Consider the following 18,915-nt stretch of genomic DNA (forward strand, 5'->3'; position numbering starts at 1 on the left):
CTTTCGTTTCATATCATACAATCATACAGTACAGAAGGAGGCCATTTGGCCCATCGCATCTGTACCAACAATCCCACCCGTAGCCCCATGCATTTACCCTGCTAGTCCCCCTGATACTAAGGGGCAATTTAGCATAGCCAATTCACCTAACCTGCACATCTTTGGACTGTGGATTGAAACCGGAGGCACCTGGAGAGAATCCACGCAAGCACAAGGAGAAAGTGCAGACTCCACACAGATGGTGACCTAAGCTGGGAATCGAACCTGGGTCCCTGGTGAGGTAGTAGTGCTAACCACTGTGCCATCCAAAAAAAATGAGAGGATGTGGGGGAAAGAGGATAAAACCATGGAAACATTGCAAAATAGTGCACACCCTCGTAAAGACAGCATGACACAGATAATGGCAAACGTTGTAGTCGCTACTCGAAATATAGCAGTCACTAAAAGTTGTGGCACAGATTAGCAAGGCCTTAAGAACAACCCAGGAACTAGGCTTTATATCAAGAGTGATAGGATCAACAAATAGGGATGTTATGATAAAACTGTATCAGGCCTTGGTTAGACCACACAGGACTATATTGCAGATCTGATCACCACTTTATAAAAAATGCACAGGTAAACATTTCATGAAAGCATTGACAGGCTGGGTCTCATTTTCCTTTAAAAGAATGGCTGAGGGGTAACCTAATGCAGGTCTTTTAAATTCTGAAAGGTTTTGATAGAATAGATACAGAGAGATGGTTTCCTTATGTGGGGGAGGGCATAACAGATTTTGGATGTTGATAGATGTTGAGAGAATGATTAGCAAAGCATATGGGATTTGTTGTTTCACAATTAGCTGAATTGAGTACAGAAGCAGGGAAGTAATTGTGAACCTTTTAAAAAGCTCCGGTTCCAGTCACCACACATTAGGAAGGAAGTGTGGGTCATAGAAAATAGAATTCCTACTGTGCCGAAGGAGTCTGTTCAGCCCATCGAGTCTGCACCAACCACAATCCCAACCAGGTCCTACTTCCATAACCTCACAAATTTACCCTACTATCCCCCAACACTAGGGTCAATTTAGCATGGCCAATCAACACTAACCCGCACATCTTTGGACTGTGGGAGGAAATCGGAGCACCTGGAGGAAACCCATGCAGACACAGAGAGAATGTGCTAACTCTGCACAGCCAGTGACCAGAGGTCGGAATTGAACCTGTGTCCCTGGCGCTGTGAGCCAGCAGTGCTCACCACTTTGCCACCGTGCTGCCCCTTGAGAGTGTGCAGAGGAGATTTACCAGAATGGCAACTCCAAGCATTGGGTTGGAGAAGCTATGATTCTCTTTGGAGAAAAGCAGATTGAGGGGAGGTTTGGTTGAGGTATACAATGAAAGTATCAACAGATTGAAGGTTCAAGTTCCACTGCAGATAGCTGAGCACAAATTCTAGGCTGATACTAGAGTGTAGGAAGCGACTGTTTTCTAATAGTGAAGGTGAACCCTGTCCGGTAGCTGTAAAAGTTCCCCTGGAGTAATTTGAAATACGGCTGGGGGGCGGGGCTGGGTTCATCTCGGTGTCCTGGCTGATATTTATCCATTATCCGACATCACTAAAACACATTAGCTTGATCACGTATCTCATTTAGGACTGGGACGAAGAGAATTTTCTACACTCCAGAGTTATGGATGTTTAAAAGTTGCTGTATCAGAAAGCTGTGGATGCTTAGAATCATAGAACCCTACAGTGCAGAAAGAGGCCCTTTGGCCCATTGAGTCTGCACCGAACACAATCCCACCCAGACCCTACCCCCATATCCCTACATATTATACCCACTAATCCCTCTAACCTACTTACTTACTGAGCAATATGTTCAATTCAGAGATCCATAAAACTTTGGATACTCAGTGATGAAGATACCATGTGATCTTCTACAGGGAGGTAGAAGATCAAACATGAGCTTATTGGCAGAGGAGGCTTGAAGAGCTGAACGGCCTACTCCTTTCTCTTATGACCTTATGAACAGTTTGTGGGATCTTGCTGTCTACAAATTAGCTGCCTTGTTTTTGCTACATTATAATGATGACCACACTTCAAACATGTATCATTGGCTATGACATACTCTGGGACTTCATGTGGTTGTCTCTTTCTCTCATTCTCTTTTTCTTTCTCTCTTTCACTCTCATTTTCTCTCACTCTTTCGTTCTCTTTCACTTTCATTCTCACTCTATCTCATTCTCTTTCATTTTCTCTTTCTCTCGCTCAATTTCACTCTCAATTTCTTTTGCTCTCTCTCCCTTTCACTCTCTCTCACTCTTTCACTCTCACTCTTTCATTCTCTGATTCATTCTCTCTCACTCACTCTCTTTCATTCTCTCTCACTCTCTTTCATTCTCTTTCATTCTTTCACTCTTGTCATTCTTTCGCTCTTTTTCATTCTGGCTCTTGCTGCAGTCTATGCCAGCAGAATCTTTAAGGTCCTGCCTTAGGTTTCCCCGCAGTGAAGGCGGGTTCAATTGAAAACCCCATTGACAGCGGGGGGACCATAAGATCCCACTGCCAATGAGCATTGTGCCACCTCCTGCCACAGCAAGAGGAAGGAAAATCCCATCCAATTTCTCTCTTTCTATATCTCTTTATCTCTCGCTCACTTCCTTTCTCTCTCTTTTTCTCATTCTTTCTTTCCCAGAGTGGTATCCCATTTCAGCATGGTTTGCTTGCTGTCATGTGTGATCAGTGGCACCGTGGTTAGCAGTGCTGCCTCACAATGCTAGGACCCGGGTTTGATTCCAGCCTTGAGTGTCTGTGAGAAGTTTGCGTGTTCTCCCTGTGTCTGCATGGGTTTCCTCTGGGTACTCCGGTTTCATGATGTAGAGATGCCGGTGTTGGACTGGGGTAAACACAGTAAGAAGTCTCACAACACCAGATTAGAGTCCAACCAGTTTATTTGATAGTATTCCCACAAGTTTATCAAATAAACTGGTTGGACGCGAACCTGGTGTTGTGAGACTTCTTACTGTGCTCCAGTTTCCTCCCAGAGTCCAAAAGACATGCTGATTAGGTGGATTAGTCATGATCAATGCACAGGGATGGGGCGGGGGAGTGGGCCAAGGTAGAGGGTTGGTGCAAAGCCGATGGGTCGAATGGCCTCCTGCATGCCTTGTATGGATGAAGATTTGTAACAAGCAGTGAAAGTATTGCGTGTAGATGAAGCTCTATAAATAAAGCCGCGGTGCTGAGCACGACGGTGGAATTCATGACCTGGCATCATATGACATCAGCCCGGTGTGTTCTTGGACCAGTGCATTGTTGTGAAGAGGAACAGCATGCGAATGATTGACAGACCCTCCTGGTGGCTGTGCAAGTGAGAACACAGAGTCCTGTCTGATTAAAAATAACTTGTTCCAGACTCTGGAATTGGTAGCAGTGCACAAATCAGACAAAACGACATGTACGTATAGTGGAGCTCTGTTAGCTTTGTATCCCACATCCTTCACCAATTTGACCAGTGCTATCGTCCCTGCTTCTAAACTGAATAAACTACTGGATTATCCTTCACCCTTAATAAACTCTGTTGCCTCCTGTGTATCCAGGCTGGGGCCTAGTCTGGTTTATCCCGGTGCTCACTCGTTCCCAGATAAACTGTTCTTTAAGTATTTTAAAGTTCTTATTTTTATGTTCAACACCCCTCATGGTCTCTCCTGCTGGTATCTCTGTAACGTGTAGTGGAATGGTCTCTTCCCAGTATCTCTGTAACATGTAGTTGAATGGTTCCCCCCCACCTCCTCCCCTATTCTCTCAGGTATCCCTGTCTGTAACATGTATTTGCTTTGGGATTCCACATTTTTCCAACTCTCGCCTCTTGCGTGTCAACCCGTACCTTCACAGGGCTGAGTTTCATACTTGCTTTCATTTACCCAAGTGAAAAAGCAAAGCATCCATCATGTCAACTCCTTTCTGGTGTGGAGTTACCAGCGTTGGACTGGGGTAAACACAGTGAGAAGTCTCACGACACCGGGTTAAAGTCCAACAGGTTTATTTGGTAGCAAAAGCCACTAGCAGCGCTCAGAAAGCTAGTGGCACTTGCTACCAAATAAACCTGCTGGACTTTAACCTGGTGTTGTGAGACTTCTTACCGTGTTTACTCCTTTCTGATGACATGGTTCAACTCAGATGTACAGTTCACTAAACAAACAAATTGCATTAATGTGAATCTGACCTCAGAATGTTCCAAAAAGTTTCGCAACCAGTGGAATGCTGTAATGTGGGAAAATAGCCCATTTTCACACTGCAAGGTCCCTCCCACAAACAGCAATGTACAGGACTTGGGAATTGTTGAAAAAAGGGACGTACTGTCGAAGTTTTTCATCATACGCTCATCAGGGCAGAATGCCAAATTTCAAAGGAAGCAACAATTTATACGGCACAAGAAAAGGGTGATAATTGGTTGAGATGTCACCATGGAGAACGCACTCGAGAGATTATCTCACAGGCGAGCTCATGACTTCCAATTGTCCTCACCTCTCGTACGCTGACATAATCAGATCATAAGCCAAAACATGATTTTAATATATTTCAATAAATTTAAATACAATTATACACTCCCTTGTCAAATTATCCTCCCTCGCTAGATTTTCATACCTTGCCGACATGATGTCACGCCGGTGAGATTTACAACAGGTTTACCCAGACACAAACCTATCAAGGGATTCCGCCAGGGATGCAAAGTGTAGGGGACCTGGACACCCAGTGTAGGTCCCTGGGGGAGAGGGGCCTGGGCAGAAATTGGCCTGGTACTGCCCCCGACACAGGTGGACCCTGGCAGTGCCCGCTTGTGCCGGGGTCAGTGCCAGGGATAGGCCCTCAGGGCACCTCGTGGGTGGGCGCTCATCTGTTTGTGCTGGGAGGAGCAGACAGTGAGGGGGATAATTGAAGGTGGTGGTGGGAGAGAGGGAGAGATGCTGGGTGGGAGGAGATGGGGAGGCTGGGTATGATCAGGGTGGAGGGGAGGATGGGGATGCCAAAGTGATTAAGGGGGTAGAAGGAGGATGCCAGAAATGATGTGAGAGTGGGAGGCCCCAGATACCTCTGTGGTGGGGAGTTTCACACCTGCTTTCTCACCAGAACTGACACTTTGCTGAATTCCAGTAAAATCGCCTCCAATATATATATATCCCAACAACTATGGTAATATCATGCTCAAAATGAGGAAATTGCCCAGCGTTGTGCGAACAGCAGATCCAAATATTCTCGCGTCCAATTCTTTCAATCAGTTGCCTAAACCATTCAAGGTCTTCTGACAGCAGAAAATAATTATAGATAATTAATATAGAGATAAATAATTGTAGAACAGTAAGAATTGGAACCATAGAATAGAATGTGGTCCTGAATAAAGCTGACGTACTTTAACCTGGTATTGTGAGACTTTGAACTGTGCCCGCTCCAGTCCAACGCTGGCATCTCCACATTATATTTAGAGAGTGTTTGATGACTGGTTCATCTTGACCATTTGGTACATCAGGATAGCACAGACTGACTGCTTTCAGAGAGGTGCAGAAAGATCCACCCTCAGCCCTGTTAAAGTTTGCTTCTTTTGCTTGCTTGTTGCTGTCCTTCTTTACTCCTGACTGCGCTCTCTCACCCTGGGGCGTCACTCACTTCCACCTTGTTTGTAGATTCCCATCCGACTCCTTACTGAGTCTCTATTCGTCGGACTTTGAATAGCAGCTTTGGAGTTTTACATTCAAATCAACCTGTCTGAATTTTAATCGAAATCTTAGTGCCCCTTGGGGTATTTGAGACTCAAGCTTGAAGGAAACAAGCAAAATGCTGCGGATGCTGGAATCTCGAACAGATCGACAATGCTGGGAAAATTACCGGGTCACCTTTGCTTTGTCCGCAAGCATATCCCCAAACTTCCAGTTGCTTGCCATTTTAACTCAGCACCTTGCTCTAATGTCCACATGTCCTGCTGCAGTGCTCCACTGAAGCCCAACGCAAACTGGAGGAGCAGCATCTCATCTTCCCATTTGGCACATTACAGTCCTCAGGACTCAACACTAAGTTAATCAAATTTAGACTACGACCTTTCTCTTCCATCTTAAGCCTTTTTTATGTTCCATACATTTCTATCCCAATGCAAAATCTATCCCAATGCATTGAATATAAAAGTAGGGAGGTCTTGCTGCAGCTGTATAGGGCATTGGTGAGGCCGCAGCTGGAGTACTGTGTGCAGTTTTGGTTGCCGTACCTACGCAAGGATGTTTTGGCCTTGGAGGGAGTGCAGAGGAGTTTACTAGGCTGATACCGGAGTTGAGGGGGTTGAACTATGAGGAGAGGCTGAATAAACTAGGCTTGTACTCGTTAGAGTTTAGAAGAATGAGGGGAGATCTCATTGAGACATATAAGATGATGAATGGGATGGATAGGATAGAGATGGAGAGGCTCTTCCCACTCAGAAAGGACAGTAGGACTAGGGGGCACAGCCTCAAGATAAAGGGGGAGCGGTTTAGAACGGAGTTGAGGAGGGACTTCTTCACTCAAAGGGTGGTGAATCTCTGGAATTCTCTGCCCGTTGAAGTGGCGGAGGCTGCCTCGCTAAATATTTTTAAGACGCGGGTTGATGGGTTTTTGGTAAGCGAGGGGATTAAGGGTTATGGGGAGAGGGCGGGAATGTGGAACTGAGCCACGACAGATCAGCCATGATCTTATTGAATGGTGGGGCAGGCTCGAAGGGCTAGTTGGCCTACTCCTGCTCCTATTTATTATGTTCTTATGTTCTTATGTTTTGTTTCTGATTATATCCAATTCTCTCAGGCCGTTCTTTCCTGCTCCTTGTTACTACTGAATTCTTTGTTATTGCTCTGATTTCTTTATGAGACTCACCATACTCTGACAAAACACTCTTGTGTGTTTGTCGGCTGAAACAGATCCAATTCCTCAAGTCTTTAACTGATTAAGGGGGTATGGCCTGTGTGGGGTCTGCACATTCTCCCCGTGTCTGCGTGGGTTTCCTCCGGGTGCTCCGGTTTCCTCCCACACTCCAAAGATGTGCAGATTAGGTGGATTGGCCATGCTAAATAGCCCCTTGATGTCAGAGGGGGCTAGCTAGTGTAAATGCATGGGGTTATGGGGAGAGGGCTTGTGTGGGATTGTGGTCAGTGCAGACTCGATGGGCTGAATGGCCTCCTGCACTGAAGGATTCTATGATTCTTTCAACAATCTGCCAATTAAAAATACAGAACTTATTCTGATTTCCTATTTCCTCTGTTGATTTCTGAAATGGTGAGACACTGGAAAGTGAAACCAAAAGAGAAAATGCTGGAAAATCTCAGCGGGTCTGGCAGCAACTGTAAGGAGAGAAAAGCGCTGATGTTTTAAGTCTAGATGACCCTTTGTCAAAGCTCATATAGAGAATTTTTATAGAGACTGGAAGGTGTTGAACTTCAAATGGACTTGGGTGTCTTTGTTCATGAATCATTGAAAGATACGGGCAGCACGGTAGCGCAGTGGTTAGCACTGCTGCTTCATAGCTCCAGGATCCTGGGTTCGATTCCCGGCTTGGGTCACTGACTGTGTGGGGTTTGCACGTTCTCCTCGTGTCTGCGTGGGTTTTCTCCGGGTGCTCCGGTTTCCTCCCGCAGTCTAAAGATGTGCGGGTTAGGTTGATTGGCCGTGCTATGAAATTGCCCCTTAGTGTCCAGGGATGCATAGGTTAGAGGGATTAGTGGGTATAATATGTAGGGATATGGGGGTAGGGCCTGGGTGGGATTATGTTCGGTGCAGACTCGATGGGCCGAAGGGCCTCTTTCTGCACTGTAGGGTTCTATGATTCTATAACATGCAGGTACAGTAAGCAACAAAGAAGGGAATCGATATGTTGGCCTTTTTTTACAAGATTATTTGAGTATAGTAGTAAAGGTGTCTCATTGCAATTATTCAGAACCTTGGTGAGATCATAGCTGGAGTACTGTGTACAGTTTGAGTCTCCTTATCCAAGGAATGATATACTTGCCATAGAGAGAACGCAACACCGGTTCAGCAAACTAATTCGTGAGATGGCGGGATTGTTCTATGAGGAAAGAGAAAATAGACAGGGTCTTTATTCTCTGGTATTCGGGATAATGAAAGGGGATCTCATTGAAACTTCCACAATTATTACAGGGCTGGAGGGGGTGGATGGAGGAAGGATGTTTTCCGTGGCTGGGGGTATCTAGAAGCAGGGAACAGAGTCTGAGAATGAATGGCAGGCCACTTTGGTATGAGATGAAGAGGAATTTCTTCGCTCGGAGGATGGAGAATCTTTGGAATTCTCTGCTCAGAGCCTCAGTCATTATGTTCAAAGCTGAGATCAAGAGATTTTTACATCAAAGGATATGGGGACGGTGTGGGAAAATAGTGTTGATGTAGAAAATTAGCTATGATCTCAGTGAATGGCAGAGCAGGCTCGAAGGACTGAGTGGCCACCTCCTGCTTCGATTTCTTATCTTCTTACGATTACCACTTAATAACTTGCACTGATTAAATGTTGAGCATTTTTTTAGATTGTTATACTTCAATAGGCATCCATCATAGAATCCCTACAGTACCAAAGTGACCATTCAGCCCATCAAGCCTGCACTGACTCTCTGACAGATCATCTTACCCAGGCCCTCTACTCCCTGCCCATAGTCCTGCACATTTTCCCATGGCTAAGCCACTTAACCTGCACACTACGGGGCAATTTAGTATGGCCAAGCTACCTAACCTGCACAATTTTGGACTCTTAGCTTATTTCAGCCAATAAGATGGCTGGTTCATGTAGTAAAAAGTCTGACAACACCAGGTTTTAGTCCAACCTATTTATTTGATAATATACTCACTAGCTTTCGGGGTTACCCCCTTCATCAGGTGAATGGAGAGTTCTGGCCTCAGACAGAGCATATAAAGCACAGACAGTTTAGAGATTACTGATTAAAATGCGAATCCTTACACCTAACCTGCTGTTCAAGACCTGAGGTGGCTGATAATGTGAGTGGAAGGAGCACTGATCACAGTTTAAAGAGATGTGTATTGTCTCCAGACAGTACAGTAAGTGAGGTTTTGCAAACCCAGGCAAGTCATGGGGGTTACAGATAGACTATCTGTAACCCCCATGACTTGCCTGGGTTTGCAAAACCTCACTTACTGTACTGTCTGGAGACAATACACATCTCTTTAAACTGTGATCAGTGCTCCTTCCACTCACATTATCAGCCACCTCAGGTCTTGAACAGCAGGTTAGGTGTAAGGATTCGCATTTTAATCAGTAATCTCTAAACTGTCTGTGCTTTATATGCTCTGTCTGAGGCCAGAACTCTCCATTCACCTGACGAAGGGGGTAACCCCGAAAGCTAGTGAGTATATTATCAAATAAATAGGTTGGACTAAAACCTGGTGTTGTCAGACTTTTTACTGTGTTTACGCCAGTCCAACGCCGGCATACCCACATCATGGTTCATGTAGAACATAGAACATTACAGCGCAGTACAGGCCCTTCGGCCCTCGATGTTGCGCCGACCAGTGGAACCAATCTAATGACCCTCTAACCTAAACTATTCCAATGTTATCCATATGCCTATCCACTGACCATTTGAACGCCCTTAAAGTTGGCGAGTCCACAACTGCTGCAGGCAGGGCATTCCACACCCTTACTACCCTCTGAATAAAGACCACGCCCTTACTACCCTCTGAGACTTGATGCGAGACTTGATTTGAGACAGAGGGGCAATAAGGACTAAGAGCTCTCAGGACAGATGATCGCTGTTGTTCATCCAGCCAGTAAAAGGAAATGAAAAGAGAATATCCCGCATCCTCCAGCTCCCTCTTGTAATCGCTAAACCTTTCAGCTTCAAAGATTAAGAATTGGTAAGTAGGGAGATTTTCAAAATTGTCTATAATCTTCTGAAAAATGTCAGGTTATACCGTGGATCAGGTACACTTTGTTCTCGGTGCTTTACCGGAATTTATGTTACTTCCCAAATATTTGAGCTTCAAAACAGGAGATCTGAATGCCTGATTACAGGTCAGTCATTCAACTACAACAACTTACATTTATGTAGCACCTTTAGCACAATAAAATGTGCTTCACAGGGGTGTTATAAATCAAAATATGACACCTAAAGAAAGATCAAGCCACAAGTTTTGATCAACGAGGTAAATCTTAAGCAGCGTCTTAAAGGAGGAAGGCATAGTAGAGAGGCGGAGAGAGTATTCCAGAGCTTGGGACCTGGGCAACTGAAGACACAGCCGCCAATAGTGGAACAATTAAAATCCGGACGCTCATGAGAATTAGAGGGGCACAAGTATCTTGGAGGGTTGTGTGTTTGGAGGAAACAACAGATATTGAAGGGGCTTTGGAGGGATTTGAAGACAAGGATGAGAATTTCAGACACAAGGCAAGTTGTTTGACCAGAACCCAATGTAGATTGGTGAAGAAAGGGAACAGGACTGGCTGTGGGTTAAGTTACAGGTATAAGAATTTTGGATGACTGGAAGTTTATGGAGGGTAGCAAGTGGGAGAGCAGCCATGGAATGGTCAAGTCTAGAAGTAACAGAGGCATGAGCGAGGGTTTCAGCAGTAGATCAGTTGAAGCAGGAGTGAAGTTAGGTGATGTTACCACGGTGGGAAATAGTTGGCCTTAGTGATGGTATGAATATGAGGTTGGAAGCTCATAGAACCATTGAAACCCTATGGTGCAGGAAGAGGCTATGCAGCTCATCGAATCTCATCTTAGGGTCAAATGTGAGCAGACTGGCTTAATGTGAGACTGTTGCCAGAGAGAGAGGGCTGGAGCCATAGGAAATGGAGGTTAGAACATCAAAGACAAATCAGGAATCAGATTCACAATCACAAACTTTGTGCAGATAGAACGTCAGTGCTGGCAAATTTCAACTTCATCTCAATAATAAACTGGTAGCATTCATTCATTCTAGGATGAAATTAACTGACAGTTGATTTTGACACTGTATAGTGTGCTAAACCTAATATGATTTTAAATTAGCTTTGCAAAGTGCTCGGACCTTCTGCACACTTTATAAACTGATGCAAATACTAATTCTGCCCTCCTTAATTTTGGAGCATTTAACTTTTGGAGCACATTTTTGTTGTGTGGGTTCGTTCTCAACAAGTTCAGTCAAGGCTTGCAAACACTATCCTGCTCCCTGAACTACAGTCACTGTAAACACACTGAGTCAGGTAGTGATTGTATCAGTTGAGTTGCATTTAAGGAACACTAATTCTGCAGAATGAGATTTGACAAGTCTATCATTATGAACTAATATTTTGAGCTGCCATAGAGTATAAATGTCAGGGATACATCAATAGTTGAATTTCCAGGTTTTGTAATCTGCAATAATGCACAATATTTGGTTGTATCACAGCTGGGTATGGGCTCCTGATCTGCCCCAGACCACAAGGAACCACAAAATGTTGTGAATGTGGCCCAGTCCATCACACAATCCAGTGTTCCATCCATTGACTCTGTCTACACTTTCTGCAAAGCAGCCAGCATAATTAAGGACCCCGTGCACCCCGGACATTCACTCTTCCACCTTCTTCCATCAGGAAAAAGACACAAAAGTCCGATGTCATGTAACAACCAACTAAAGAACAGCTTCTTCCCTGCTGCCGTCAGACTTTTGAATGGATTTGTCTTGTATTAAGTTGGTCTTTCTCTACACCCTAGCTATCACTCGCTTGTTTCCTTCTCTATGAGCGGTATGCTTTGTCCATATAGCGCGCAAGAAACAATACTTTTCCCTCTATGTTAATACATGTGACAATAATAAATAAAATCAGATCAATATTTGATTCATGTTCTCTTTTTGAACAGCCCCATTTGACACATCAGTAATATATGCATGGTGGCACAGTGGTTAGCATTGATACTTCACAGCGCCAGGGACCCGGGTTCAATTCTGGCCTTGGGTCACTGTCTGTGTGGAGTTTGCACATTCTCCCCATGTCTGCATGGGTCTCCTCCAGGTGCTCCGGATTCCTCCAAAGATGTGCAGGTTAGGTTGATTGGCCATGCTAAAATGACCCTAGTGTTAGGGGGACTAGTAGGGTAAATATATGGGGATAGGGCCTGGGTGGGATTATGGTCGGTAGACACTCGATGGCCCGAATGGCCTCCTTCTGCATTGCAGGGATTCCATGTCAGCGTCATTCTTAGGATGACTATTTTTAGTTGTTCAACTCTAAATCCTCATACTTCACTGACGTCTATTTTACCGAAAAGGATGTCTCCAGCAACATCTGAGAAGACTGAAGGCGAATTTTACCCAGAATAAACAGGTAGTTGTGTTTATCCGGGACAGCCCCGCTTTAAGAGTTAGCCCCGCCCCCAGCTCGGGCGGTCCCATTTCTATGGGGGGGGGGAAAAAATCTCGCGAGAGCGGCTGGAGCAAAGATGGCGGAAGGTAGGAGCTGTCAGCGGGGCAGGGGCGAGGGCGCTGAGGCTGGACCCGGGGTCGGGGCCTGGGGCTCCACTGAACCGGGAGCGGAGCGAGCTCAAACCCGCACCCCACCACCCCCTGCCCGCATCCAGACCCAACACAACCCTCCCTTCTCCCGGTGCCTACTGCCCCACCCCTCCCCACCCTCCTCACACACTGCCCCCCCCCCCCCCACCTCCCCAATCTACCCCCCCTCACACACCCTGCCTCCTCCCCCCACCCCCCCCTCACACCCTGCCCCCCCCCACCCCTCCTCACACACTGCCCCACACACACACTGTCCCCTCCACCCTCTCACACTTCTCCCTCCCCTCCCCAATCTACCCCCCCTCACACACCCTGCCTCCTCTCCCCACCCCCCCCTCACACCCTGCCCCCCCCACCCCTCCTCACACACTGCCCACCCCCCCCGCACACTGCTTCCCCTCCTCCCCTCCCACACTGCATGCCCCTCTGTGTCTGCCTCCCACACTACCCCCCCATCCCCCCCTCCCCAACCCCCTCACACACACTGCCCCCTCACCCCAACCCCCTCACACACTGCCCCTCCCCTCCTCACCCTCCTGCCCCTCAACCCCCTCATCTGTCATATTTCTTATTTGGAATAATGGTCCAATGTGTCTGTCCTTTCAGTTATGTTTAAATTCAACCTTTGGGTGTTCGGTCTAAATTGGAAGGTAGTTGGGCAGTGTAATCTATGGTTGCGTCTAACCCCTGTTCAGTTATGTAAAGAAACAGGTCCTCATCTTTAGGTTTCTTCCTGCCAACTTTGTATACCAGTGACTGTAGTTTATAAAATAAAGACAATATTGGAAATATTGAGCAAGTCAAATGACACTTTTAACATCAACAAAAGTAAGATGGCTCCCTTTTGGTCGAGGGATGAGGAGATCACTTTTCCTTGGAAAGGTTAAAAACTGGAGCAGCTGAGCGATCAAAAATAAAGAGTCACTCGTTTACCAGAAGCAGCTTGTGTATGAGGCTGTAGTGATGTCAAACCATGTATTCAAGCAAATTTCTTGATGAATGAAATACCAAAGGGGGTTGTGGGGTTTAACGTCAAATTTGTGTGGAACCTTGGTTAGTGAACACTTGTCTGCTGTCACTACAGGGAGGCTGTTGAAAAAGATTGACAAGGATGTCCCCAGTATTGCAGTTGAACAGGCCAGGGCTCTTCTCTTTGGAAAAGAGAAGACAAAAAAGAAAATCTGCTTTATTCTGTTGAAGTCATGAAGACATTCAACAGATAAATGTGGAGAAACTGCTGCTGTTTGTGGCGGAGTCCAGAACAAGAGAGTGCAAATGCAAGGCAGTTATTAAAAAAAACAAAGAATTTCAGAGGAATATCTTTACACACAGTTAAGGGGAGGCCTGAGGAAATTTGGGATTGCAGGGTGTGATGAGACACAGAAACAGCAGTTTGGCTGGGCAACCTTCAGTTCAGGCTTGCATTTTTTTAAATTGAAACTTTATCTAGTTTACTTGATAGATTTTTAAAAATTATACTTCATTGTTAGGAATGTGACTGACCTTTTTCTGTGAATATCATTGTGAGTCCTGCTCTGGTACCAGCTAAAAGGCTTTCACAAAGGATACCTGTAGAGACATTCTGCTACATGTACAAACGCGAGAGAGCTGGTGATGAATGCTATTGTCAGATTTTCAGGAGCTGGGGTGGGGGTGGTAGCTGCAATGTCAACTGTGGAGAAGACTCTACATTACATCCAGTGCCCCACACTAGTAGAAATGGGAGGAGAAAAGGATCAATGTGTGGCTTGAAGTATGGTGCAGGAAACTTCAACTTCTTGGGGCATTGCAACCACTTAAGGGGCAAGAGGCATCTTTTCAAATGGGTCAGAAGAGTTTGTGGGCATCTTTTCATAGAACTGGAACCGATCTCCTCAGAGATTCACTAGTCTGGTTGAGGAGGATTTAAAACTATATGCGAGGAATGAGGTGCAAAATGTGAGTCTTAGTATTGGTGAAGGAAGTAGCAGGGCAGGTTTAGAGTACATGTGTGAGCACAGTGTTGTGCATCTTGTTGAGCTACAGGCACTCAACCTTGGGGAGTTTGTTATAGGAGCAGTAAATGGTTTGAGGACTGGTTGCTTCAAGGATAGTGTTCTGAAAAGATAAGGAAAGGAAAAAAGGAGGTGGAGTAGCAGTACTGATTGTGACATTAGAGAGATCCCCTTGAGGATGTGAGCACAGAATGCATTTAAGAGTTGAGAACAGTAAGGTGTTTGACACTATTCTACAGGCCTCCAAATAATGAGATAGAGGAGCAAAATTGCTGGGAAATCAGGCGTGCGTGAGCTACAGAGTGGCAATATTGAGGGAATTTCTTCTTTCTACTTTTCTCGAGGATGGCACAGTGGTTAGCAATGCCTCAGCGCTGGGGACCCGGGTTCAATTCCACCCTTGGGGTCTGACTGTGTGGATTTTATACGTTCTCGTTTTGGCCTTGGAGGGAGTGCAGAGGAGGTTTATTAGGCTGATGCCGGAGTTGAGGGTGTTGAGCTACGAGGAGAGGCTGAATAAACTAGGCTTGTACTCGTTAGAGTTTAGAAGAATGAGGGGAGATCTCATTGAGACGTATAAGATGATGAATGGGATGGATAGGATAGAGGTGGAGAGACTCTTCCTGCTCAGAAAGGACAGTAGGACTAGGGGGCACAGCCTCAAGATAAAAGGGGGGCGGTTTAGAACGGAGTTGAGGAAGAACTTCTTCACTCAAAGGGTGGTGAATCTCTGGAATTCTCTGCCCGTTGAAGCGGTGGAGGCTACCTCGCTAAATATTTTTAAGACGTGGGTTGATGGGTTCTTGATAAGAGAGGGGATGAAGGGTTATGGGGAGAGGGCGGGAAAGTGGAACTGAGCCACTTCAGATCAGCCATGATCTTATTGAATGGCGGGGCAGGCTCGAAGGGCCGGATGGCGTTCTTATGTTCTTATGTCTGCGTGGGTTTCCTCCGGGTGCTCCGGTTTCCTCCCACAGTCCAAAGATGTGTAGGTTAGGTTGATTGGCCGTGCTAAATTGTTCCTTAGTATCGGGGTTAGCAGGGTAAATATGTGGGGTTATGGGGATAGGGTCTGTGTGGGATTGTTATTGGTGCAGGCTCGATGGGCTAAATGGCCTCTTTCTGCACTGTAGGGATTCTATGATTCTATTCTAAGATTCTTCCCATGCCAAGTGTCAAATGAGGGCTGACAAAGCACGTGTGGTCTGTTTCCATAGTTTTTCCTGAAACATGTTGAGGGGGTGCAGAGGAAATTTAATTGTATTTAAATTCCCTAGCTGTCATGGTGGAATTTGAACATATGGGTGCAGATCCAAGCCTTTGGATTAGCAGTCCAGTCTGATAATACACCCTATTTTGTTCCTGAAATTACAAAGGAAGATGTTTTTAAAAAAAAACAGAAGTGAGTGGTCGTAACTGTCAAAGTTTGAACAAGCTGGGAGTTGTCTCTAGAAATGATTGAAAAGTGATCTCTCTTTAAAATTGAAGGATTTGACGGGATAAATATGAAGATGTTTGTGGGGAAGACTGAAGCTAGGGCCCATAGGGTTACCACTAAACTCAATAAGGAATTTGGGCAAATCCTTTTGTTTCCCAGTGGTGAGAATGTGGAACTCGCTGTCGCTGAGAGTGGTTGCAGTGTGTAGTGTAGATGCAGTTAAGGAGAAGCTAGATAAACAGACAAGGAGAAGGTTTGGAAGGATATGCTGGTAATGTGAGAAAGCAAGATGGGTGGAGGTTCATGCAGAACATAAATGACAGCGTGGGTCAGTTGGGCAAATGGTTTGCTCTAAATTCTATGCAATTAAATGCATGATGATGGTATATAATTCCATTCGCTGTTGTCATTGCTAAGTCGCCTACACAGATAATAGCATAACCACAGTGATGGGGTTAGTGATTATTTGTTCTTGGGTTTGAACATGAGAAGGCAGTGATGAACTTCTTTAACTGTTGCAATTGGGGGAAAAAAATAAAGCAAATGTATGGGTACACCTGTGATGCCTTTTGTGTAGGTACACCCACAGTGCTGCTGGAAAAGGAGTTGTCGTTTTTACCCAACGACAGTGAAGGAACAGTGATATGGTTCTCTGATAACCCCCAGGACCTGAATGAGGAACCCCTGGTTGACCTTGCAGTAGGACTTGTGGAATGAGTTCCTGTGATGATGGGCAGTTGCTTAACCAAGTGGAACTTGTATCCCGACCCCTTGACAAGGCAGACTCTGTGGGTCTGGTACTCCCTCGTCTTGGGTGGGACCAGCGTACATGTAGCACAAGCTTGTGGTTTAACTTTGTTCCTTTCTAGTTGACTTCTCGGGTCATTACAAGTTGCAAGAAAGAGTGGTGTGTGGCTTGGCAGGAACTTGCAGGTGATGCTGATCTTGCACATCTTTTGCCCTTGTCTTCAAGTTGGTAGAGGTTGCAGATTTGGACAGTACGGTCAGAGGTACCTTGGCGAATTGCTGCAGTGAACATTGTAGATGGTGAATAATGCTAGTAGTGGAAGGGATAAATTTAAGGCATGAATGTTACTCAGCTCTGAATGTTGTCCAGGTCTTTCTGCATTCGGCCGTGAGGTGTTCCTACCCGTGAAAAGGTTGAGTGTGTGAAATGAGAGGGCACTGGTATAAACTGGGGGAAAAAAAATGCAAAAGAAATATGAAACATTTTTTCACTGGTTACAGTCTGGAATGCACTTCCTGTGAACGTGGTGGAGGCAAGTTCAATCAACATTCAAAAGGGAATTATTGTTGTCTGAAAAGGGAGAATATACCGGGTTATTAGGAGATGGCAGAGGAATGGTAATAGGTAAGTTGGTTATTTGGAGACCCAACAATTCTGAGATTACTTCATTCCATGCCATTTTGTAATAAGTCGTAACCATCAATGAACATCCCAACTTCATAGATCATAGAACCCTACAGTGCAGAAAGAGGCCCATTGAGTCTGCACCGAACACAATCCCATCCAGGTCCTATCCCCACATCTGTACATATTTTACCCACTAATCCCTCTAACCTATGCATCCCTGGACATTAAAGGACAATTTCTTAGCATGGCCAATCAACCTAACCTACACATCTTTGGACTGTGGGAGGAAACTGGAGCATCTGGAGGAAACCCATGCAGACACGAGGAGAATGTGCAAACTCCACACAGTGACCCGAGCCGGGAATCGAACCCAGGATTCTGGAGCTGTGAAGCAGCAGTGCTAACCGCTGTGCTACCGTGCCACCCAAAACTTCAGATCTTGTGATGGAGGGAAGGTCATTGATGAAGCAGATGCCGAGGACCTGGCAGATGGAGTATAATGTTAGCAAGTGTGAGGTTATCCACTTTGGCAGAAGTAATAGTAGGAGGGATTATTATTTAAAAGGCGAAAAGCTGCAGCATGCTACGGTGCAGAGGGACCTGGGGGTCCTTGTGCACGAGTTGCAAAAACCCAGTCTGCAGGTGCAGCAGGTGATCAAGAATGCGAATGGTATGTTGGCCTTTATAGCGAGGGGGATAGAATATAAAAGCAGGGAGGTCTTGCTGCAACTGTACAGGGCACTGGTGAGGCCGCAGCTGGAGTACTGTGTGCAGTTTTGGTTGCCGCACTTGCGGAACGATATATTGGCCTTGGAGGGAGTGCAGAGGAGGTTCACTCGGCTGATACCGGAGATGAGGGGGTTAGCCTATGAAGAGAGATTGAATAGACTGGGTCTGTACTTGTTGGAGTTTAGAAGGATGAGGGGGGGATCTTGTAGAGACATATAAGATAATGAAGGGGATGGATAGGGTAGAGGTAGAGAGATTCTTCCTGCTTAGAAAAGATAGCAGGACTAGAGGGCACAGCCTCAAGATAACGGTGGGGGTCGGGGAGGAGGGGGGGTGCAGTTTAGATTGGAGTTGAGGAGGAACTTCTTCACTCAAAGGGTGGTGAATCTCTGGAACTCTCTGCCTGTTGAAGTGGTGGAGGCTACCTCGCTAAATATATTTAAGTCACTTGTAGATAAGTTTCTGATAGGGGAATTAAGGGTTATGGGGAGAAAGCAGGAAAGTGGAACTGATGCACTTCAGATCAGCCATGATCTTATTGAATGGCGGGGCAGGCTCAAAGGGCTAGATGGCCTACTCCTGCTCCTATTTCTTAAGTTCTTATGACACTACCCTGAGGAACTGAGTTGATGTCCAGCCATCGTACGCATTACTCGAAAGCAGTGGCGTGTTTCCCCTGATTTCCATTGATTTCAATTTTTCTAGGGCTCTTTGATGCAACTCCAAATGTTGTCTGGATAAGGGCAGTTATACTCACCTTGCTTATTCAGCTCTTTTGTCCATGTTTTCATGGTCTCTAAATAGCAGAAGAGGCCATTCGGCCCATCGAGTCTGCACTGATTCTGTGTCCCACCCAGGAGCTCCCCCTGGCCTTATCCCTGTAATCCCACACATTT

At 45.7% G+C, this 18,915-nt stretch overlaps 1 protein-coding gene across 1 annotated transcript in view; it reads left to right on the forward strand.

Annotated features, from left to right (window-relative positions):
- The first annotated feature begins 12,392 nt into the window (after nt 1-12,392).
- ankfy1 (ankyrin repeat and FYVE domain containing 1) overlaps nt 12,393-18,915 on the forward strand; it is a 66,158-nt gene continuing 59,635 nt past the window's right edge. Inside the window, exon 1 of the mRNA XM_080210447.1 lies at nt 12,393-12,420. Coding sequence (XP_080066573.1) covers nt 12,411-12,420 — 10 coding nt within the window. The 5' untranslated portion in view covers nt 12,393-12,410. The remainder of the gene's footprint in view (nt 12,421-18,915) is intronic.

This window comes from Carcharhinus amblyrhynchos, chromosome 23, assembly GCF_965287045.1.
Source record: "Carcharhinus amblyrhynchos chromosome 23, sCarAmb.v2.hapA, whole genome shotgun sequence".
NCBI classification, from domain to species: domain Eukaryota; kingdom Metazoa; phylum Chordata; class Chondrichthyes; order Carcharhiniformes; family Carcharhinidae; genus Carcharhinus; species Carcharhinus amblyrhynchos.